Source organism: Oncorhynchus kisutch, linkage group LG27 (genome assembly GCF_002021735.2).
Source record: "Oncorhynchus kisutch isolate 150728-3 linkage group LG27, Okis_V2, whole genome shotgun sequence".
NCBI classification, from domain to species: Eukaryota; Metazoa; Chordata; class Actinopteri; order Salmoniformes; family Salmonidae; genus Oncorhynchus; species Oncorhynchus kisutch.
Window position 1 is genome coordinate 10,771,108 of NC_034200.2, and position 19,975 is coordinate 10,791,082.

The 19,975-nt window shown below is 46.1% G+C and overlaps 1 protein-coding gene across 3 annotated transcripts; it reads right to left on the minus strand.

Moving 5' to 3' along the window:
* Window positions 1-38: 38 nt before the first annotated feature.
* Window positions 39-19,938, minus strand: LOC109872189 (GTP-binding protein REM 2-like). Of its 3 annotated transcripts, none has more exons than XM_031806582.1 (6): window positions 19,395-19,880; window positions 17,306-17,621; window positions 16,596-16,669; window positions 6,547-6,724; window positions 3,273-3,628; window positions 39-2,165 (listed from the first exon to the last, which is right to left on the minus strand). In XM_031806582.1, the coding sequence occupies exons 1-5, from the start codon at window positions 19,404-19,406 to the stop codon at window positions 3,303-3,305; spliced, it is 906 nt and encodes a 301-aa protein (XP_031662442.1). In that variant the 5' UTR covers window positions 19,407-19,880; the 3' UTR covers window positions 39-2,165; window positions 3,273-3,302. The 3 variants fall into 3 exon arrangements, with proteins under 3 accessions (XP_031662442.1, XP_020318920.1, XP_031662441.1); XM_020463331.2 differs by having other exon boundaries at window positions 3,278-3,628; window positions 19,395-19,879; XM_031806581.1 differs by having other exon boundaries at window positions 39-3,628; window positions 19,395-19,938.
* Window positions 19,939-19,975: the final 37 nt, after the last annotated feature.

Here is a 19,975-nt window from a genome sequence, read left to right on the forward strand (position 1 = left end):
GTGTGAAACAAATGAGACAAGAACATATAACACTCATCAAGGACGTCAAACAAAATGAATTTATTATCTTTCGAAAGACAAGTGTGTAATAATAGACAGTGACAAATGAGTGAGCATGTGTAGCTAATGTATGTCAATGTAGTTGCCACACGCGGACAAGACATCCAAGCAACGTTTCCAGAACGCTTATGGTTGTGCTTGCCTGTGTGGCCAGCCCCCACAGTAACGCTCTGTTCTATGGTAGTTCATGTACAGGTAACTGCCAAGATAAAGGGAACACTTGCGCAAATGAGGGATACAAAGTATATTAAAATCAGGTGCTTCCACACAGGTGTGGTTCCTGAGTTAATTATGCAATTAATATCCCCCATCATGCTTAGGGTCAGTGTTGTAGTACTCGAGTCCGTTTTCATGACTTGTGACTCAACTTGGACTCGACCACTGGTAACTCGGACTCAACTTCTCAACCATTGGCAGCCTGGTTTCAAAGACTAGACGTAACAAAGTAAATGTAAATTTGAGACACTCAAATTAGTATGATATGTTAGGTATGGTTACATAAGACAGAAGGTTACTTAAGGCAAAAATGAAAGGATGGTGATTGGTCGGGGTGGATGGGTGGGTGCATAATGCAAAAGTCTGGAAATTCAGACTTGTTCGAATCTCATCATGGACAACTTTAGCATTTTAGCAACTTTAACTACTTGCTACTTTGCATGTTAACTAACCCTTCCCATAACCTTAACCCTTTAACCTAACATTAGCCACAACAAATTGGAATTCATAACATATCATATGAATTGGATGAGCATCCAAAAATGAATACATACCATACGAAACATAACATATCACACTAAATGGGGAGTCTCGGATTTACATATAGAATAATACAAAATGATCTGAGACCAGGATGCCATTGTTGACTCGGACTCGCCTTCTTGTAACGTTACACTTGGACTGGATAGGCTACTATGAGACGCAGAATATAAGTGGCACTAGGTGTGCAGAGCAGCGAGGACTCTGCTCTCTAGCAGTGGGAAGGACATGCCACACCTGGCACATGCAGCCTACATCAGCTTGTGAGCTGCGGGGGAGCAAGCGATGTTTGTGGGCAGTCAGGATCCACTCCGGCTCCGATCATAGGCTACACATCGCGCAAGTGTCTCTTGCTTCCCTGTAACCACCAGCCTACTATTTAGCTTTATCTGCTTTACCAAATTGAAAACAATAGTATTGAGTTTAACAGTAAAACAACAGTCTAGCTATTTGTCTCTCTCCTAGACTATAGAAAAGTAGGCGGTCTTTGAATTTGTCATCTTGCTATACCCTCTCAATTTCCCCCCTGCATCCCATAGCCAGTCTCCCTTTAGTTTTCACTCTGCAATAAATAAATTAAAACTACACAAATGTCAGTGGGTCGATAACAAACAAGTAGTTGAGAGCCTGACTTACCATTCATTTATGTAGTAAATAAGTAGTGAAACACAGGTATTGAGTAGAACTTGTGAGGTAGTGATGAATAGTAAATTAGTTGGGTTTCCACATGAGGGAGTGACAATATACTGCCATCTGGTGGTGACCAGAAACAATTGCATAATAAGACCTATTACAAATTGGACGTAACTCGACTATTGGTGACTTGGACTCGAATTCAGCCATAGGGACTCGACTACAACATTGGGCTAGTATAAAAATGCACATTTTTATACATGATCATTATTTTGGCGCCCATGGCTAGAAGAGCTCAGTGATACAGCATTTTCCACCACCATCAACAAAACACCAAATTATGGAATTTCTCGTAGACGAAGGGTGTCACATCCCTCCAGTAGAGTTCCAGACACTTGTAGAGTCTATGTCAAGGCGCATTTACGCTGTTCTGGCGGCTCGTGGTGGCCCAATGCCCTATTAAGACACTATTATCTTGGTGTTTCCTTTATTTTGGTAGTTATCCGTATATGCAAATGTCCTATATGTATGTATGTAGTGTGTGTATACAATTTCAACAGGTAAAAAAAACACAAAAAAACTAACATGAAACAGCCACAGGTAGTTGAGTCTCTCTTGTCGTCTCCTCAACCCTCATCTTCGTCGATCTTCCTGTAGCAACCCAACGTGCTCTGACTCAGCCAGTAGTTAGTTGAGTGGGTTCTGCCAGTTTGTGTCTACACATAGGGGCCAGAGTTTTCCCTGATTAGGTCTTCAAGTCATGTGAACAGGAAAAACTCTGGGCCCTAGTTACAACTATTGCTTCTTTTCATTTAGAGCCATTTACTTATCGCTAGGCTCTGCAGTAGCTGCATATATATTAGGATCATAACTGAGTGCAGGGATGTTTACCATGGAGTCAGTGTAAAGGTGAATAGGTGGCCAGATTTCATATAACCGCAAAACCTGAGTCTACATCTACTATACTTTCAGAATAGCTACTGTAATAATACCCGCTCCAACCAAGTTCTCGTCTCTGTGGGGTCGCGGTAGAAAAAGAAAATACATCCCAAATCTATACCTGATTTAAAGGGATTATGCAGCGACATGAAAATCGACATGAAAACCCACAGTATAAAAAGTGCACGGATGAGGCTTTTATAAAGGGCCTTGCATTGGCGATCGCAGGGGAGGGGGGTTGTATACTGTAGCTACCGGCCAATAAGGGAATACAAGACATTATAATAATAATAATAATATGAGCCTCTCTCTGCAACTCTACTCACAGTGTAACATCATGCTTTTAAAAACAGGGACTATATAAGGGCCTCTATTCAATCCGTATCGCGTATTCACGGTCCACGCTGCATATGTCGGCTTAATTGGAAACGACCAATACATTAACTAGCGCGCAATCTGGAACGTTCCGGCGATCCAGATTGAATACAGCCCTAGGTCTACGTTAGATCTCTATCAGTCTCTACGTAATTAGACAGTGCGTGCCTCGTGTGTGTGTGTGTGTGTGTGTATTTGACACTCATTATTTTCCATCTTGCACAATAATTTTCCAATCCCCTTTTTCTTACTTGATTCTTTCTCCAATGTGACTTTTTTCCCCCCTCTACATTGCATAATGAGTCTACTAGTATTCATCTCATCCTGCTATTCTAATGACTTCACCTCTCGCTCTCGCACTCTAGTTCCCTAAGGTACAGCTTCATTTCTAACGGCCCCTCCCTCTCCAATGCTACACTTCTCACCATCCCCCGTCCCAGTTTTCCCCTCCATAACTCATCTCCCATCCTCTGTTTTCCTCAATTTTTTCCCCTCCCCTTTTCACACACCTCACCTCCTCTCTCGGTCTGTCTGATGTGTCACATTGCACTGAGATCATGGCAGGAGCGCGATTTCTGTCGGAGGATCTTGCTGCCCCGGTGTCTGCTCATCTCCCTGTACTGACCCCTGTCCCGGTCTCCTCGGCCGTAGGACCGCGGCACCAGGCCAGCCAGGAAGCGCTTGGCCTTGCTGGTAAGGCTCTCCCTGCGCCCCGCCCCAGGGTCCCCCTCCGTCCAGCCCGGCCCCACGCAGTCACCCCTGGCAGCCCTCACCGCTCCCTCCAGCAGCTCGGTGGTGCCGTGGTCCAGGGAGGCAGACAGCTCCAGATACTGGCATTCATACATCATGGCACTGGAGTGGGCCTCTGGAACAGGGAGAGATAGAGGGGTGGGGATGTAGAGAATAGAGATACCATGATAAGCCATGTTTAGTGGAAAGGATCAAATCTGATCAGATCAGCTGGGCTTATCCTACTATCTACTACATATAACTGATTGACTGGCGTCTCAACCTGATAACATTGAATTGAAAATAACATTGAATTGAATGGAGCTGAGCTGAGGCAGGGATGAGCCACAATGAGATGAGAGCAACATGAGAACATAGTGTGGCGGTGGGAGTGGCTGGCTGACGTGGAGATGTGAGGGTTGGCCACTGTTCTCTATGACTCAGCAGGGCTTCTGTGTCCCTCACAGCACTCCAACAGCAGACTCCGAGAGCAGGGATGCGACAAGGTAAGGTGAGCGAGAGAGGGGGAGAGAGGTGCAGGGAGGAGAGGAGAGAGGAAGGAGGGGAGGAGAGAGAGGGAAAGATTGTATTCTTTCCCTCCTTTGAGTGCAGGGACAGACTAAACAGCACACAGTCGCTGTACGATGAAAACGTCGCAACTAAAAATGTTTTTTGCCAATTTTCTTTTTTTGGTCTGACATTTATTGACTTGAGGACCAATAAATAACATGTATTTAAAATAGCTTCCGAGGTTTCATAATGGTTTGTTAATGGAAAAAAAAAACATGGTAATTTTATTACATTTCCTGAAAATGTTCTGTTTTGGAGACGATGTTGTCATCAGTCAGCGACGACATGCAAAGAGCAGCTCGGGCAGATATCAAAGCAACAGCAATGTGTAAACAAAGACGGTAGAGCTTCACCCTCGCTGAGAAGATGAATGAAAAACATAATGTATACTGTGAGAGGAGAGAGAAAGAAATGTCACTGTAATTCCATCAATTCATTTTAGGACCTACAATCTCAAGCACAATATGAATGTTGAGTTGTCCACCAGCCAGGCAAGTTCACTTCCTTACTCGGGCTTAAATATCAGTCAGGGAATCAGGACACAGAATGCAGAGGTAAGAGATGTAGCATTTGCATCTCAATGACCACATTATTCTTGTAGTTCTCTCAGATGGGGAACATGCTGAGCACATGGGTAAGGAGCATATCCTAAGAACAACCCTCCTCTCTCCTTTCCCCCCCTCTCTATCTCGCTGACTGCATGCCGAACCCATGACTGAGCATGAGTTCATGCACAACACAGACACACACCCCCTTCTGTGTCTTATGGTGGGCTAGACAACCTATACTAAAATTAAAAATTAAAAAAAGATTTCACCCAAAACAATAGGTCTCACACCCACACAAAAATCCCCACTCAATCACTTGTATTCACATACTCCTGCACCAGCCCTTGTAGCATGGCCATCCCAGGCATCTCTCCTCTCGGTTCATCCCCATTATCACAGCTTTCCACACGGCACAAGCAGTGTCACCCACACCACACAGAGAGTAGGGAGAGGTGTGAGAATGTGGTTGCCAGCTGGTACGTTTAAGTGCGAGTCTGTGTGTGCGTGCGTGGGTGCCCGTGTGTGCTGACACACACACACACACACACACACACACACACACACACACACACACACACACACACACACGTTAAGATAGTGATAGCCCTGTGCGCTAGAGAGATCATCCAAATAAAGTGGGGGAAGCCTCCAAAAACAACACAGAACAGGAGGCGAGGCACACAGCTGAAGTAACCCTGCAGGGGATGAGATAGGAGGGAGAGCTACGTGTCCATAAACACGTATACTTAAGCAATAAGGCCCCGAGGGGGGTGTGCAATAGGGCCAATAAACCACGGCTAAGGACTGTTCCGACGCACAACGCAACGCCTGGACACAGCCCTTAGCCGTGGCATATTGGCCATATCGCACAACCCCCCGAGGTGTCTTATTGCGGTTATAAATACTGGTTACTAACGTAATTAGAGCAGTAAAAATTAAAATGTTTTGTCATACCCGTTGTATACGGTCCGATATACCATGGCTGTGGGCCAATCAGCATTCGGGCTTGAACCACCCAGTTTATAAAAGTAGTTAGAGGTCACTGCTTTAATTGTGAACAGGTATGATGGGATAATAATAGAAGGAAAACAACTGGGGGTTGGTGTCCTATTTTCTGTTGCTTACTGTAGGCTATGTGACTAGGAGTTTTGCATTGTAATTACGGACGAGGTTACAGCGATATAGACATAGGCATTTCCACTAGACTAGATTAATGTGGTTCCAGAATCAGCTTTGTGCATCATGTCAGAATGGAACAATGGTCCACAGAAAAAAAAAAAAGGTAGCCAACATAATTCCCTGGCCCTAGAGAATGTTGTGCTTTTCAATCCACTGGAAGCCATTTCAGTGAATCACCGCGCCAAACTGGTGCTTATGGTTTCATTCGGTAACAATTACATGGGTCCATTTTTCTCCCATAAGGAGGTGGCAATGGGAAACATTTCTCTTCCCATATTGCTCCTCACAGCAGCCAGGAATTGATTTTTGGTGATCACAGATAAACTGTCTCTCTGGCTCTCAAATGGAAATACAGTTATAGGTGACAAATGGCATAACACACAGGCACAGATTAGGTGGGCCATGACGAAAGACAGACGGAGGACAAGGGTAGAAAGCAGACACCAATATTCAAAAGGAAAGGGAGGGAGCCATGCTGTGCTGAATGTTATGAGGCTCTGCCGGTTTAAACGTGAAAATGGTTGGGAAAGGGGGGTGGGGGGGGAGTGTTCATTGCATCGACTAAGTATGTACTGCATTCATTTTTATGCAATACTGCATTCTCTCTATGCACTGTACGCGATCACATGAGAATGGTGGTTCAATGGTGGAAAGGAGAGACCAGTAGATTGATAGGAGGTACATTATAAAACACTCTGGAGCGCTCAAGGTGATAATGGAGTGTGTTTTTACAGTATAACGAGGGCGTTCTCCCTACCCTCTGTGCTGATCTCCCGAGAGCGGACGAGGTCACTCTTGTTGCCCACAAGGATGATGGGAGTGTGGGGCAGCGACTCCCTGAGGATGAGGCGGAGCTGAGCGGTGCGGTGGAAACTTCTTCTGTCTGTCACAGAGAACACCAGGACAACCACCTCACACTGCAGCGTGGACAGGTCCTATGAACACCAAAACACACACACAGAGAGAGACAGATTAAATGACAATGATACACACTTCGTCGCTGTCGGATGTGCATTTTTGTATTTACGTACTCTGCTGAGTGGACTGACAGGGGCTTTGTCCCAAATCCAAAACACATGGTGCCCTTGTGAACTGGCTTCTGAACCTTTTCGCAGTGAAACACTGCTTCACTGGGCTTCCATTAAGGTCTCCCTCCCTCTAGTCGTGGCCTTTATAGTACGCTTTGGCTCTGAAGGACAGGCCTCTCAGATTAATTCAGGCACACAGGAGAAGAGCTGCCCCCCCCCCCCCTCCTAACCCACCATAGCCAGCCATGTCTGCCTGTGTCTGTTTCTGTCTGTGTGCCCTACATCCACACGACCCTGAAGATGAATTTCAGCCCTCTAGAGAGAGTCTCCGCCTGAAAAATTCACAGCTCCCACAAGCCAAAGAGGATTGCACCCCCACAGCAGGAAATCCATGGTCTCCGGAACCCACTCCATCTCTCTCTGGAGGAGAGGGGAGCTAGCGGCGCGGAAGTGAGCCTGGCCACCTGTCACCTTCTGGGCTGGGCGCGGGGGGATGAGGAGGGGGAGGGGGAGCAGAACTACCAGGCTTTGTGGAGGGAGAGACACACACACACACACTAATCTTTGTAAGCAGCGAAGAGAAACACGGCCACGTCGCAGATCGATTGGCGGCGTCATGACGGAGAGCTCTCCAGGGTAACTGTGACAACGTAAAAGGGCTTTCCATCAGAGGGATGCTTGCTAACTCAACACTGTGTTTGTCCTCCTTTAGTCAGTCAGCTCCTCTCTGTTCCATTTCACTGCTGTGGCCCAGGCCATCTGTCAGGGCATGCAGCCTTCCCCCTCTCTCTCTCTCTCTCACACACACACACACACACACACACACGGCGAGCTTGTGAGAGTCAGTTATCTTGTCACTTAGCATACGTCACCATATATGATTCAACTCCTGAGTAAAAGCCATCAACAGCAACCTGACATGTATAATATAATCCCTTTATAAAATGCCTCCCAGACAGTGTCATCGCCTGTATTCTCCTCCTGTGTCCTGTGTTAAACTATAAACTCTGTAGCACTATAAATCTATTTGCCCTAAAGCCACTTCTTTACGAGAAACCAGATGAGTTATCAGAGCTCAATGTAAAGCAGCTTTTACAGCGTGAACTTGGAAATCAGTTCAGAAATCTCACCTCATAACATCTAAAAACACACAACCACAACCCCCCCCCCCTTTCCTGGAACACAAACAGGGACTGGGATTAAAAGAGAAACTGCCCCTGAAAACCAACTTCTCCATTTGAAAATGGTCTATGTGGCATGGATGAGTCAGAAACATTTATTGTAGTGTACTTTTTTTTACTACAAAGTGTATATAGGATAGTTTTGGTCATGAAGTCAAGTCTCGAGACCAAACTAGCCAGTTCTAGCATATTGTGTTGCTGGACAGCTGCGCTGACTCAAGACCGGGCATTCAACAGGCAGTTGATACCGTTTCCACGGTAACAAGTCTTTACAAATCAAAGTGTATTGGTCCCGTACACAGTTTAGCAGGTGTTAAAGTGGTGCAGTGAAATGCTTATGTTACGAGCTCCTAACAACGCAGTCAAATGTCAAACTATTCAAATGTATAGAAAATTACAAAGGAAAAAAAAGGTCAGAAATCAAGAAATGGCAGGAACGAATCCAATTAACAGATCCATAAAGCAGCAGTATCAAGATGCAATCTATACATATGTACACCAGGGGGATTTACACAAGATAAACTAACAATGGTATGTACGGCAGTAGTTATATTAGGAGAGAGCCATGTCAAGAATCCAGTATATAAATAAACTCAGAAAAAAAAACATCCTCTCACTGTCAACTTGCGTTTATTTTCAGCAAACTTGACGTGCGGAAATATTTGTATGAACATAAGATTCAACAACTGAGACAAACTGAACAAGTTCCACAGACATGTGACTAACAGAAATTTAATAATGTGGCCCCGAACAAAGGGGGAGGGGGGGGGGGGGTCAAAATCAAAAGTAACAGTCTGGCCACCAGCTGCAATAAGTACTGCAGTGCATCTCCTCCTCATCGACTGCACCATACTGCACCATTTTATCCCACTCCTCCACCAAGGCACCTGCAAGTTCCCCAACATTTCTGGGGGGGAATGGCCCTAGTCCTCACCCTTCAATCCAACAGGTCCCAGATGTGCTCAATGGGATTGAGATCAAGGCTCTTCGCTGGCCATGGCAGAACACTGACATTCCTGTCTTGAAGGAAATCACGTACATAATGAGCAGTATGGCTGGTGGCATTGTCAGGCTGGAGGGTCATGTCAGGATGAGCCTGCAGGAAGGGTACCACATGAGGGAGGAGGATGTCTTCCCTGTAACACACAGCGTTGCGATTGCCTGTAATGACAATCTCAGTTTGATGATGCTGCGACACACCGCCCCAGACCATGACGCCCCCCCCCCCAAAAAAAACCGATCCCGCTCCAGAGTACAGGCCTCGGTGTAACGCCCATTCCTTCGACGATAAACGCGAATCCGACCATCACCCCTAGTGAGACAAAACCGCGACTCGTCAGTGAAGAGTACTTTTTGCTCTTCACTGGTCCAACGACGGTGGGTTTGTGCCCGTAGGCAACGGTGTTGCCGGTGATATCTGAGGAGGACCTGCCTTACAACAGGCCTACAAGCCCTCAGTCCAGCCTCACTCAGCCTATTGCAGACAGTCTGAGCACCGATGGAGGGATTGTGCTTTCCTGGTGTAACTCGGGCAGTTGTTGCCATCCTGTACCTGTCCCGCAGGTGTGATGTTCGGATGTTCCGATCCTGTGCAGGTGGTCTGCCACTTTAAGGACAATCAGCTGTCCGTCCTGTAGCGCTATCTTAGGCGTCTCACAGTACGGACATTGCAATTTATTGCCCTGGCCACATCTGCAGTCCTCATGCCTTCTAGCAGCAGGCCTAAGGCACGTTCACACAGATGAGCAGGTACCCTGGGCATATTTCTTTGTGTTTTTCAGAGTCAGTAGAAAGGCCTCTTTAGTGTCCTACGTTTTCATAACTGTGACCTTAATTGCCTACCGTCTGTAAGCTGTCAGTGTCTTAACGACCGTTCCACAGGTGCATGTTCATTAATTGTTTACGGTTCATTGAACAAGCATGGGAAACCGTGTTTAAACCTTTTACAATGAAGATCTGTGAAGTTATTTGGATTTTTACGAAGTTTCTTTGAAAGACAGGGTCCTGAAAAAGGGACGTTTCTTTTTTTTGCTGAGTTTACATATGCTGCGTGTATAAACAGTGTAAAAAAAATACAATGTACAGTGGTAGAAATATTAGAATAAGCCATGGTCGGGGATACAGTATTTAAATACACAGTGTGAAACGGGAAGCGACCAGTGGTTCAATGTCTCTATAGCATGGGACAGCAGCATTGGCTGAGTGTGTGTGTGTGTGTGTGTGTGTGTACGCATCTGCGTGTGTTCATGAGTTTGAGGTGTGTGTGAAAGCTTGTGTGTGCAGTTTGTGTGAGTGAGTGTGCATCACTTGGTAGACGGCTAGTGATGGCTGTTCAACAGTCTGATGGTCTGGTAATAGAAGCTGTTTTTTTTAGTCTCTCTGTCTTGGCTTTGATGCATCTGTTACGGTCTCGGTCTGTCAGATGGTAGCCGAGTGAACAGTCCGTGGCTCGGGTGACAGAGGTCCTTGATGATCTTCATGGCCTTTTTGAAACCGGGTGCTGTCGTAGATGTCCTGCGGGGAAGGCAGCGTGGGCTCGGTGAGGCGTTGGGCTGTCTGCGCAACCCTCTGGAGAGCCATGCTGTTGAGGGTGGGAGCGGTTGCCATAGCAGGCGGTGATGCAGCCCAACAGAATGCTCTCCTTGGTGCGTCTGCAGAGGGTCTTAGGGGACATGACCAACTTATTTAGTCGCCTGAGGTTGTAGAGGCGCTGTTGCACCTTCTTCACCACAATGTCAGTGTGGCGAGACCATTTCAGGTCCTCAGTGATGTGCACGCTTAGGAACTTGAAGCTTTTGACCCTGCAGCGATCATCAAGCTATGCTAGCTAGCTGCCGTCAGCTTGGCTAAACACCAAGTCAGCGCAGGACTTAGCCTACACATAGAACTGAATGAGGGCGGCAGGTAGATGAGCGGTTAAGAGCGTTGGGCCAGTAACCGAAGGCTTCAATCCCTGAGCCGACTAGGTCAAAATACTGTCGATGTGCCCTTGAGTAAGGCACTTAATCCTAATTGCCCCTGTAAATCACTCAGGATAAGAGCGTCCGCGAAATGATTAAAATGTGGCGGACCATCTTGAGATGGCGAGATAGTAAGGAGGTGAAAGGTCCTCAACTTCAAAACTTTCTTCTCTCCATAACAAAGCCATCTTGGATTACCTTAGCTCACTGTACTCACTACTGTCCTTGTTTGTTGTGATTTAAATGGCGACGACACACCCAAGAAACACCCACATCAAACAACACCCATAAGACAACTCATTTGGCTTCAGCAGTGACACTGGATATAATGACTAGATGCTTCTCAAGCTCCCGCCTATTCCTCTCTTTGGATTGGTCGACACATCTAATTATTTGAATATTTGACGAGGGGGGTGTTGACATCAACCGCCTGTATTTAACGGAGAATGAGATGCTATGCTAGCCTCATGAATATGGATAGACCTTCTCGAATTTCAACAGGGGCAACTCTCAAAGTGTTTTTTTTCCTCAAGGTTGCCGGGATGACATGTGCATCACACTTATGTCAATACCCTCGTAACAACCTCAGCATTATGAAAACTCTATCAGATCAAATAAGCCTGACGTAAGCCGCTCATTGCCGCCCATACAAAAAAACTCCTCACTTGCTTAATAATTCATGATCTGCTCAACAGGATTTTTGGCGGAGTAAACCCGCTCGCGTCGCCGCCTTCACCTCCTCCTCCTCCTCCTCCTCCTCCTCCTCTCTGGCTTCAGTTATGGCCGCTAGCATTTGTTAATGACCAAGCTTGAAAACGAGGCCAAATTAGAAAGTTCAGTCATTTAAACAAGAGGAAAAAAATAATCAGTCCAGGGTCCAGATAGTCAGAATAAAATAGGTCAAGAGAAAGATGAATGGAGCGGGAGAGAGAGGGAGAGAGGAGCGGAGATAGATTGGCCCAGAGACCTTCCTCTGGTTGAAGAGTCAAAATCTGATAATTGGATGTAACTCTTTAGTGGAGCCGAGTGCTGGGTTGGTTACTTGGGGCTGCATCGAGGCACCACACCCCTCCGGGCTGACATTATAGAGGCTAGCTCCGGCCGTACACACACACGTAGAATAGACACACAACAATAGATACTGACCGCACTATACAGACACACATAAGACTGCTCTGCATACACAAATATACAACGCCACAAACTGACCGCATTACACAACACCGCAGAACTGCCACCTCCCTTCACAAATACACACCGATATAGACTGATCTTTCACTACACAAATACGCACAACAAGAGACTGATAAATATACACAACGATGCAGACTGACTTCTCTACACAAACAAATGCAGAATGACCAGCCACAACAACCAGTCTATACACAAAGAACAACAGAATGACCGGTCAACATAAATACACAACAGTGCAGTCTAACAAATATACACATTACTGTAAAGACAAATATCTGTACACTGACCTCTTTTTATAGACACAAAACATCCAAAAATTCTTACTAGAAAATACTATTTTACACACCAAAACAACCCTTCACAAATAAACACACCATCTAAAAACCACACACATCCTCGTCTCCGTAGAAAATGGCTAATACACTATATATACAAAAGTATGTGGACATCCCCTTCAAATGAGTGGATTTGGCTATTTCAGCCACACCTATTGCTGACAGACGTATATAATCGAGCACACAGCCATGCAATCTCCATAGCCAAGCATTGGCCTTACTAAAGAGCTCAGGGACTTTCAACGTGGCACCGTCATTGGATTCCACCTTTCAAACAAGTCGGTGTGTCATATTTCTGCCCTGCTAGAGACGTCTCAGTCAATTGTAAGTGCTGCAATTGTGAAGTGGAAACGTCTAGGAGCAACAACGTCTCAGCCGTGAAGAGGTAGGCCACACAAGCTCACAGAAAGGGATGGGACCGCCGAGTGCTGAACCGCATACACATTTTATGTCCTTGGTTACAACACTCACTACCGAGCTCCAAACTGCCTCGAAGCAACGTCAGCACAATAAATGTTTGTCAGGGGCTTCATGAAATGGGTTTCCATGGCCGAGCAACCGCACACAAGCCTAAGATCACCATGCACAATGCGAAGCATCGGCTGGAGTGGTGTAAAGCTCGCCACCATTGGACTCTGGAGCAGTGGAAATGCGTTCTCTGGAGGGATGAATCACGCTTCACCATCTGGTTTTGGAGGATGCCAGTAGAATGCTACCTGCCCCAATGCATAATGCCAACTGTAAAGTTTGGTGGAAGAGGAATAATGGTCTGGGGATGTTTTTCATGGTTCGGGCTAGGCCCCTTAGTTCCAAAAGGGAAATCTTAACACTACAGCATACAACAACATTGTTGACGATCCTGTGCTTCCAACTTCCTTTCCTGTTTCAGCATGACAATGCCCCCGTGCACAAAGCGAGGTCCAAACAGAAATGGTTTGTCGAGATCGGTGTGAAAGAACTTGACTGGCCTGCACAGAGCTCTGACCTCAACCCCATCAAAACACCTTTGGGATGAATTGGAACGCCGACTGCGAGCCAAGCCTAATTGTCCCAATATCAGCGCCCGACCTCACTAATGCTCGTGGCTGATGCTCGTGGAAGATGCTCGTGGAAGCAAGTCCCCTGAGCAACATTTCAACATCTAGTGGAAAATCTTCCCAGAAGAGTGGAGGCTGTTATAGCATTAAAGAATTAAAGGGGGGGGGGGGGACCAACTCCATATTAATGCCCATGATTTTGGAATGAAATGTTCGACTTGCTTTTGGTAATGTAGCGTATATACTGGCTGACAACTGACCTCAGACTCCATCCAGGATTTTCTAGTATAACTATTTAATATTTATTAAATAATTATGGACACCTCCAGCAGACAGACAGTGTATTTTGAGAGGCTGACTTGTGTAGTAATTAATGGCTCCACGCTGAGATCCATTCACTCACAGCTGGCTCAGACCTCCAGCATGGAGAAATCCTGGTGGTGAATACAGGTGATACTAGCCTGTTATTAGAGAGAGGAAGTACTAGAGAGTCAACCCACAGCCATCAAAACACCTTGGCTCCTCCCATTGGCCATGATAGATGCTGATTGGCTGTGGTGTACACAGAGAACGACCCATGGTACAGTAAATGTAACATGTACAGAGGAAACCCTCGGCCTGTCAGGTCACAGCCAAGCATGCACTGGCTATTTTAGGAAACTGGATGACTTATTTAAGCCATTCTCTGCCTGACGTCAAGAGCACTCCAAGTCCCATGGCTAGCTGAAGAGAAACTCGGAGAGCCGCTGTGTGTGTGTGTGTGTACTCAGTGAAATCTTCTATGGTGATGTGGCTGGATGGCTGTGAGGGCTGCCTAGTGTGAGACTCGGTTGCTTTGACATGGAAGCTTCAACTTGAGTAGCAGCTGGTGTGAATCAGCTGGGAATCAAGGAACCATACACAGCAGTTATCTATTTGTTGATTCTTTTTTTAATCCGATAAAAACACCCAACCATAATTAGCGGGGTGATGAAGAGGTACTGTACATGAAGCTGGAATAAAACCAGTGTTTTCCCCCGGGGAGCAAGAAGCTTTGTAGCCCAATGCTTCTACATGATTTGACCCATGAGGGGGGCGGGATTTGTTCAGTCCACTGGTCACCATGGTAACCCGGGGAGGGTGGGGCACCCATGGAATAGGGGACTAGCTAGGGACTCGGGAACTAGTCAAAATCCTCCGGGGTCATTGCACACACATACACACTGCTCTACTCTGCTGCTCCTGTCAGTGTCAAGGGTCATTTGATGGGCAGCGTGTCGTGGCGCAAGCATAAGCAGTGAAAGGAGGGTGTGGGTGGGCGTGTTTGAGTGACAGTGCACGTGTGTGTGTGTGTGTGTTGGGGGAGAGGGAGCTGGTCCAGTCCCCTCTCGCTCTCTGCCGCTGCTGGGCTGGAGCGGCTCCAAATCCCACTGGCCTGCTTATGTTGCCATGGCTTAATACCAGCGCTTGCATTGGCACGCAGAGAATAACAAATGTAATTGACTTTCAGAGAGAGTTAACTTGAAAAAAAAAGGGGGGGGTCAGTTCTGAGTATGACAGGGAGAACACGAAAGAGGGGGGGGGGGGGGGGGGGAGATGGAGTTTGAGATGATGACACAGCTGTAGGAAAAGAGGTCAACTTGGGAAGAGATAGTGAGGAGAGAGAGAGGTACTGGAGAAAGGGAGATCAGACAGTTAAAGAAGTGAAAGATAGAGAAAGGCCTTTAAATGGAGTTCCCCTGAGCTAGGTTTAAATAATTCAGACCCGGTAAACCAAGGAGGACTCCTGAGGGGTATCCTACAATGCAAGCTAGATCTACTGAGGGTTTTTGTAAAAGGTAGCCAGCTTCAGTTAGCTTCACATTCCAGCTAAGGCTTCATCCATATTACGATGGTGGATATTGCTCATCCACCGATCGCTTGTAGCTGCGTGTGCATGTCGCACGTGGCTAGTTGAACACCAAACTCTTCATTGAGACAATGCTGAACCTTCAATCCATGGGCGAGTCAGTGCCACATTTGAATTTGTGCCAAAATCGAAATGAAAGAAAAATGATCTTGCATATTCATCAGGCTAGTGTGTGAAACAGACTTTAAGGGCCTTCTTTATTTTATTACTTATTGGTAGACCCCTTTCCTGCAGTCAATGACCAAAAGCGCCATCTAGTGGCCTCATGGGTGGAATACGAATATTTTTCATAATTGCATAGTTAATCAAATCTAGTGTTTCTATGTGAAACAGTTTTGTTATGTGTCAGTCTTCTGTGATGTATACAACGTGTCATATTGAGATGCAAACTCAAAATTTCAACTCTAGATCTGACATGGTACAGGTTGAATCGAGCCCTAGGTCACGTGGCTGTACACACAGAACTGCACCATCACATGGTTAATATTAAACTATTACAGTGTACTTTATCATAATGAAATCCTCAGTGACACACACACACACACACACACACACCTCAGAGCAGCTGTGCTCCTCTAGCCTCATTATAATTCACTGAATACGACAAAACATCTCATTCAAAGCACATTCAAATTCTGTCTATAGAGAGGATGGTACGCATTCATGCTGTTTGTAATATGTAATGAAGAGAAGAACTGGAACAACCGCCCTACAAATATCTGCAGCAAATGAAAGCAATTTCAATTTTTGTAAGTTAGCATTTATTTATTTTTTTCAATAAAAAGGGACAGTATAAAAACCAGTCTGCCACTGCCTCAAGGTGGCCACACACACGTAGGGTTGAACAATTCTTTAAACGTTCGACAAATTCCCTGGTTTCCTCGAAATTCCGGCTGGATGATTTCCAGAATGAGGAGGGACTAAATTGGAAATCCGGTACCCTCCAACCAGCATTTCTGGAAGCCCAAGGATTTTGATTTAAAGTTCTCGGAATTCTGCAACCCTACGCACGCTTCCTGACACATTTCCATTTCAAATGCAGCAGCGTGTGAACAGGAATACTGGCAGAGGGAATTGCATTCAGAGAGAACGAGACAGACCAAGACAAGACAGTATAGAGAGGGTTGGCACAACACATTACACATGAATGGAATGTCGGTGTCGTGGGCCATAAATAACTCACCTGTTTCCAGTTGTCATAAATGATGACTGAACTCTGCTCATCGTCAACTGACACCGTGCGCTCGTAGCATTCTCCTGGAAACAGACGTGCTTGTCACAAACACACACGTCAACATAGTGACACTCAAAACACAAGCACATAAATGCTTTGAGGTGAATATACAGTATAGGGAAGTGATTCAGCCCATTTGGACCGGTCCAGTTAACCTGGGCCCATACCTGGTATTATTACACAATGACAGCCTGAGGAGTTGTCCCAGATCTGGGACAAGGTTATTGTAGAATACACAAGGGTGCCCCACATAAAACATTGAGGTTACACTTGAAAACAAGTCGACTCTCCAAGCAGCCTAGGATCTACATCCTGTGTGGACTGCCTCTTCATGACATGTCTGTGGCAGCCCCTCCTACAGAGCAATGTGCCCATCCCTTTTCTGGGGCATTGATTGATTATTTGGCCCAAGACTGGTTTTATTATTACCCTGGCCTTCAAGACGGCACAATGACACACAGTGCTGGCGAATGGCAGCTGGTCTCGTTATCGCTCAGCCTTGAGTGCACTCAGAAAGTAAATGGGGAAAGTAACTTTCAATATCACGACTCAGATTGGTGTTGCTCTTTTGTGGCAGCTGACATTAGGTAATAGACATAAAGTAGACACCATGTGCACACTGCACGCACAACACACACACACACACAGAATAACTTTACCACAGGCTGTTTCAGAGTCCACAGACAGTGAGCTGTCTGACAGTCCAGCCAGGGCCAGAGAGAGTGCCGATTTCCCAACCCCATTCTGCCCGAGTAGTACGATCCTTATGGCACTCCCGTGACACCCCTCCGACGCCTGACTAAATGATTCATCCCGGCAAAGGGCGTCACTGATTGGCAGCGTGGCCGGCTCGTCAATCCCTGGTATCCAGTCATGGTCCTCTGATACGGCCTCCTCCCGCCTCAGCTGGTGCTTGATTGGTAGAGGTGTGCTTCCTCTTCTCAGAGGGGGAGCGGCGGTGAGAAACATACTGTACTGAGAGAGACGAGAATGGTAGTGAGTACACAGCCCAATGGACATGACCCTCGTGAGAATGGAGCTGAGAGCATGTTAACACAGGAGAGGAAGTGTTACACAAAGAGTTGATACAGCAGGCCTTCTACTACGGAGACAAGGATGGGAAGAGAGCGGAAGAGCGAGCGAGTGTGTGTGTGTGTGAGAGGGAGAGAGAGAGGTGAAGCAAGAGACAGAGAGAGATCCACAGAGAGAGAGAGAGAGAGAGAGAGGGAGAGAGAGAGGTGAAGCAAGAGACAGAGAGAGATCCACAGAGAGAGAGAGAGATCCACAGAGAGAGAGAGAGAGGTGAAGCAAGAGACAGAGAGAGATCCACATAGAGAGAGAGAGAGAGTTAATATGCTATGTAAAAGGGGTGGTACTGTACGGCAGGACTTCCCAAACTCCATCCCCTATGACTTCACTGCTGATCCAAACAACCCAGCTTTAATTATTTGAATCATCTGTGTAGTGCTAGGAAACCCTGCTGCACAGCTTAGTGACTGATGGGACTCTGGGATGCATTAGCAGAAAGTAGGTCAAAACATGAATGTCCATGACCCCTCCTCCCTCCCATCCTTGCATGTAACACACACAGTAAACTGCATCCTGTGTGGGCTCTATGTACGTAAACAGTAAACACCTAAGCCTACGTAAACCTTTGTGTGTGCATATGCAAACACACACACTTCACTGTCCTCTGATTTCAACAACACTAAGGGCCGCTTAGGATAACACTGCCAACAGTCTGCCTTAAACAAAAGCATTGCTGCGAGCGTTCTGTGTGTATGGAGCACCAGGTCAGGCAGATGACCTCCATCAATATTAATACAGCAATTAGTCTAGGTGGAGCCCTCACGCTGTGAGCCAGCAACCAGCCATGAGCAGGTGTGCCTGTGGCTGAGCTATAGAAGCTCCACTCCTCTCAGTGAGTGAGTGAGTGAGAGAGAGAGAGAGTACTGCTGGACTCAGCCACATAACCAATTAGACTAATTGAGAGGGTCTAATTAATTAATCATGGTCAAGGAGACGCAGGGGAGGGATGGAGAAAGACGCAGAAGATTCTGTGACAAGGCTGAGGGGAGCATGTCATCAGTTAATTTCACCCGGACTGACAGGTGATAACTAGGGTAAACAGTAAAACACAGAAAACGACGCAATAACATATTACAGTACAGTAAAGGCAATGCGGTGTTGCTATATTTGTTAATATCATCACTGTAAAACGTCAATTAGCGTAATCTTGCTTCTAGGCTACTATGGTGTTTCCCCTAAAGTGCAATACATTAGGCCCACTATTATTATTATTATTATTATTATTATTATTTCTCCCACCGGTGTTCACATTTCAATTGCAGTGTTGGAATTCCACAGTTAGAGTAATTATACTGCAGCATAATAATAATAACACTAATTAGGATAAATTTATTCTAAAAGAGAGAAGAAAAGACTCAATTGAATACTGTACAAATACTGTACATTTCACAACTGAGTGTCCGCATCTTTTGAAGGCGACAGACGAGGGGGATAGAGTGAGTTGCGAACATAAAAGTGTCCGCGTGCTTCTAGAATGCTAGCTTACTTATTGCGAGGCTCTTTTCTTGAGTCGTTCCGCTAAAGAGGATGTGTAGCCCACACCGCAATTGTGTGTAATAATTCAATATAGCCTACTGAACTTAAAGAAAACGTTTGGCACACGTAAACAGCGAGGTGATGCTAGGAAAAAAAGAAAAAAAAAAAGGTATGTCACCTTACCTGGTCAGTCATCGTGTTCAATTGTTCCTCTATTTTTCAGAAAGAAAGTGTTTACCTGCGACCACCGCTATCTATGTCAAGTCATTTGCGATCGCACCTAACTAGTGCGTCTCGACAGTCACAACCGGGAAGTATAGATGCGGGCGAACAAAAGAAGCGCATCTAATGTCAATTAACATTGCGAAACCATTTTCCGGTGCAATTAATTCCTCCGGAAGCCCCTTGGTCTCGATGTGTAGATTTTAATTTAAGAACAATGCAACGCATGTGCCTAGGTGGCCTGCCCTACACCTGCTTCTGGGAGTGTTATGAATAAGCGGCTTTTCTCGTGCACCAAAAAAAAAACCTTTAGCACGCCCCCTCCTCATCCCCTCCTCTTGTCCCACGCCCAAGAATGCGCTCCAGTGTGTACCTGAGTTGCTCTCTCTCTCTCTCCTCTTTCTCTATTTTACTATAATAAATATGCACCAGGGCCGCGTCCTTGACTAAAGTCTTGGCTGTCACTGCCAGCATTACTCATGCAATAAAAAAGCAAGCACAACCTGACCGCTCTCCCAGAACAATCTGCCTGCCGTTGATTG

What these genes read in the sequence shown, in the direction of transcription:
- LOC109872189 (XM_031806581.1), bottom strand. An exon ending in GGACTCTGAAACAGCCTGTG is followed by an intron (nt 16,670 to 17,305) that starts GTAAAGTTATTC and finishes GTCTGTTTCCAG; the next exon opens with GAGAATGCTACGAGCGCACG. An exon ending in TCGGGAGATCAGCACAGAGG is followed by an intron (nt 3,629 to 6,546) that starts GTAGGGAGAACG and finishes TCCCTGTTCCAG; the next exon opens with AGGCCCACTCCAGTGCCATG.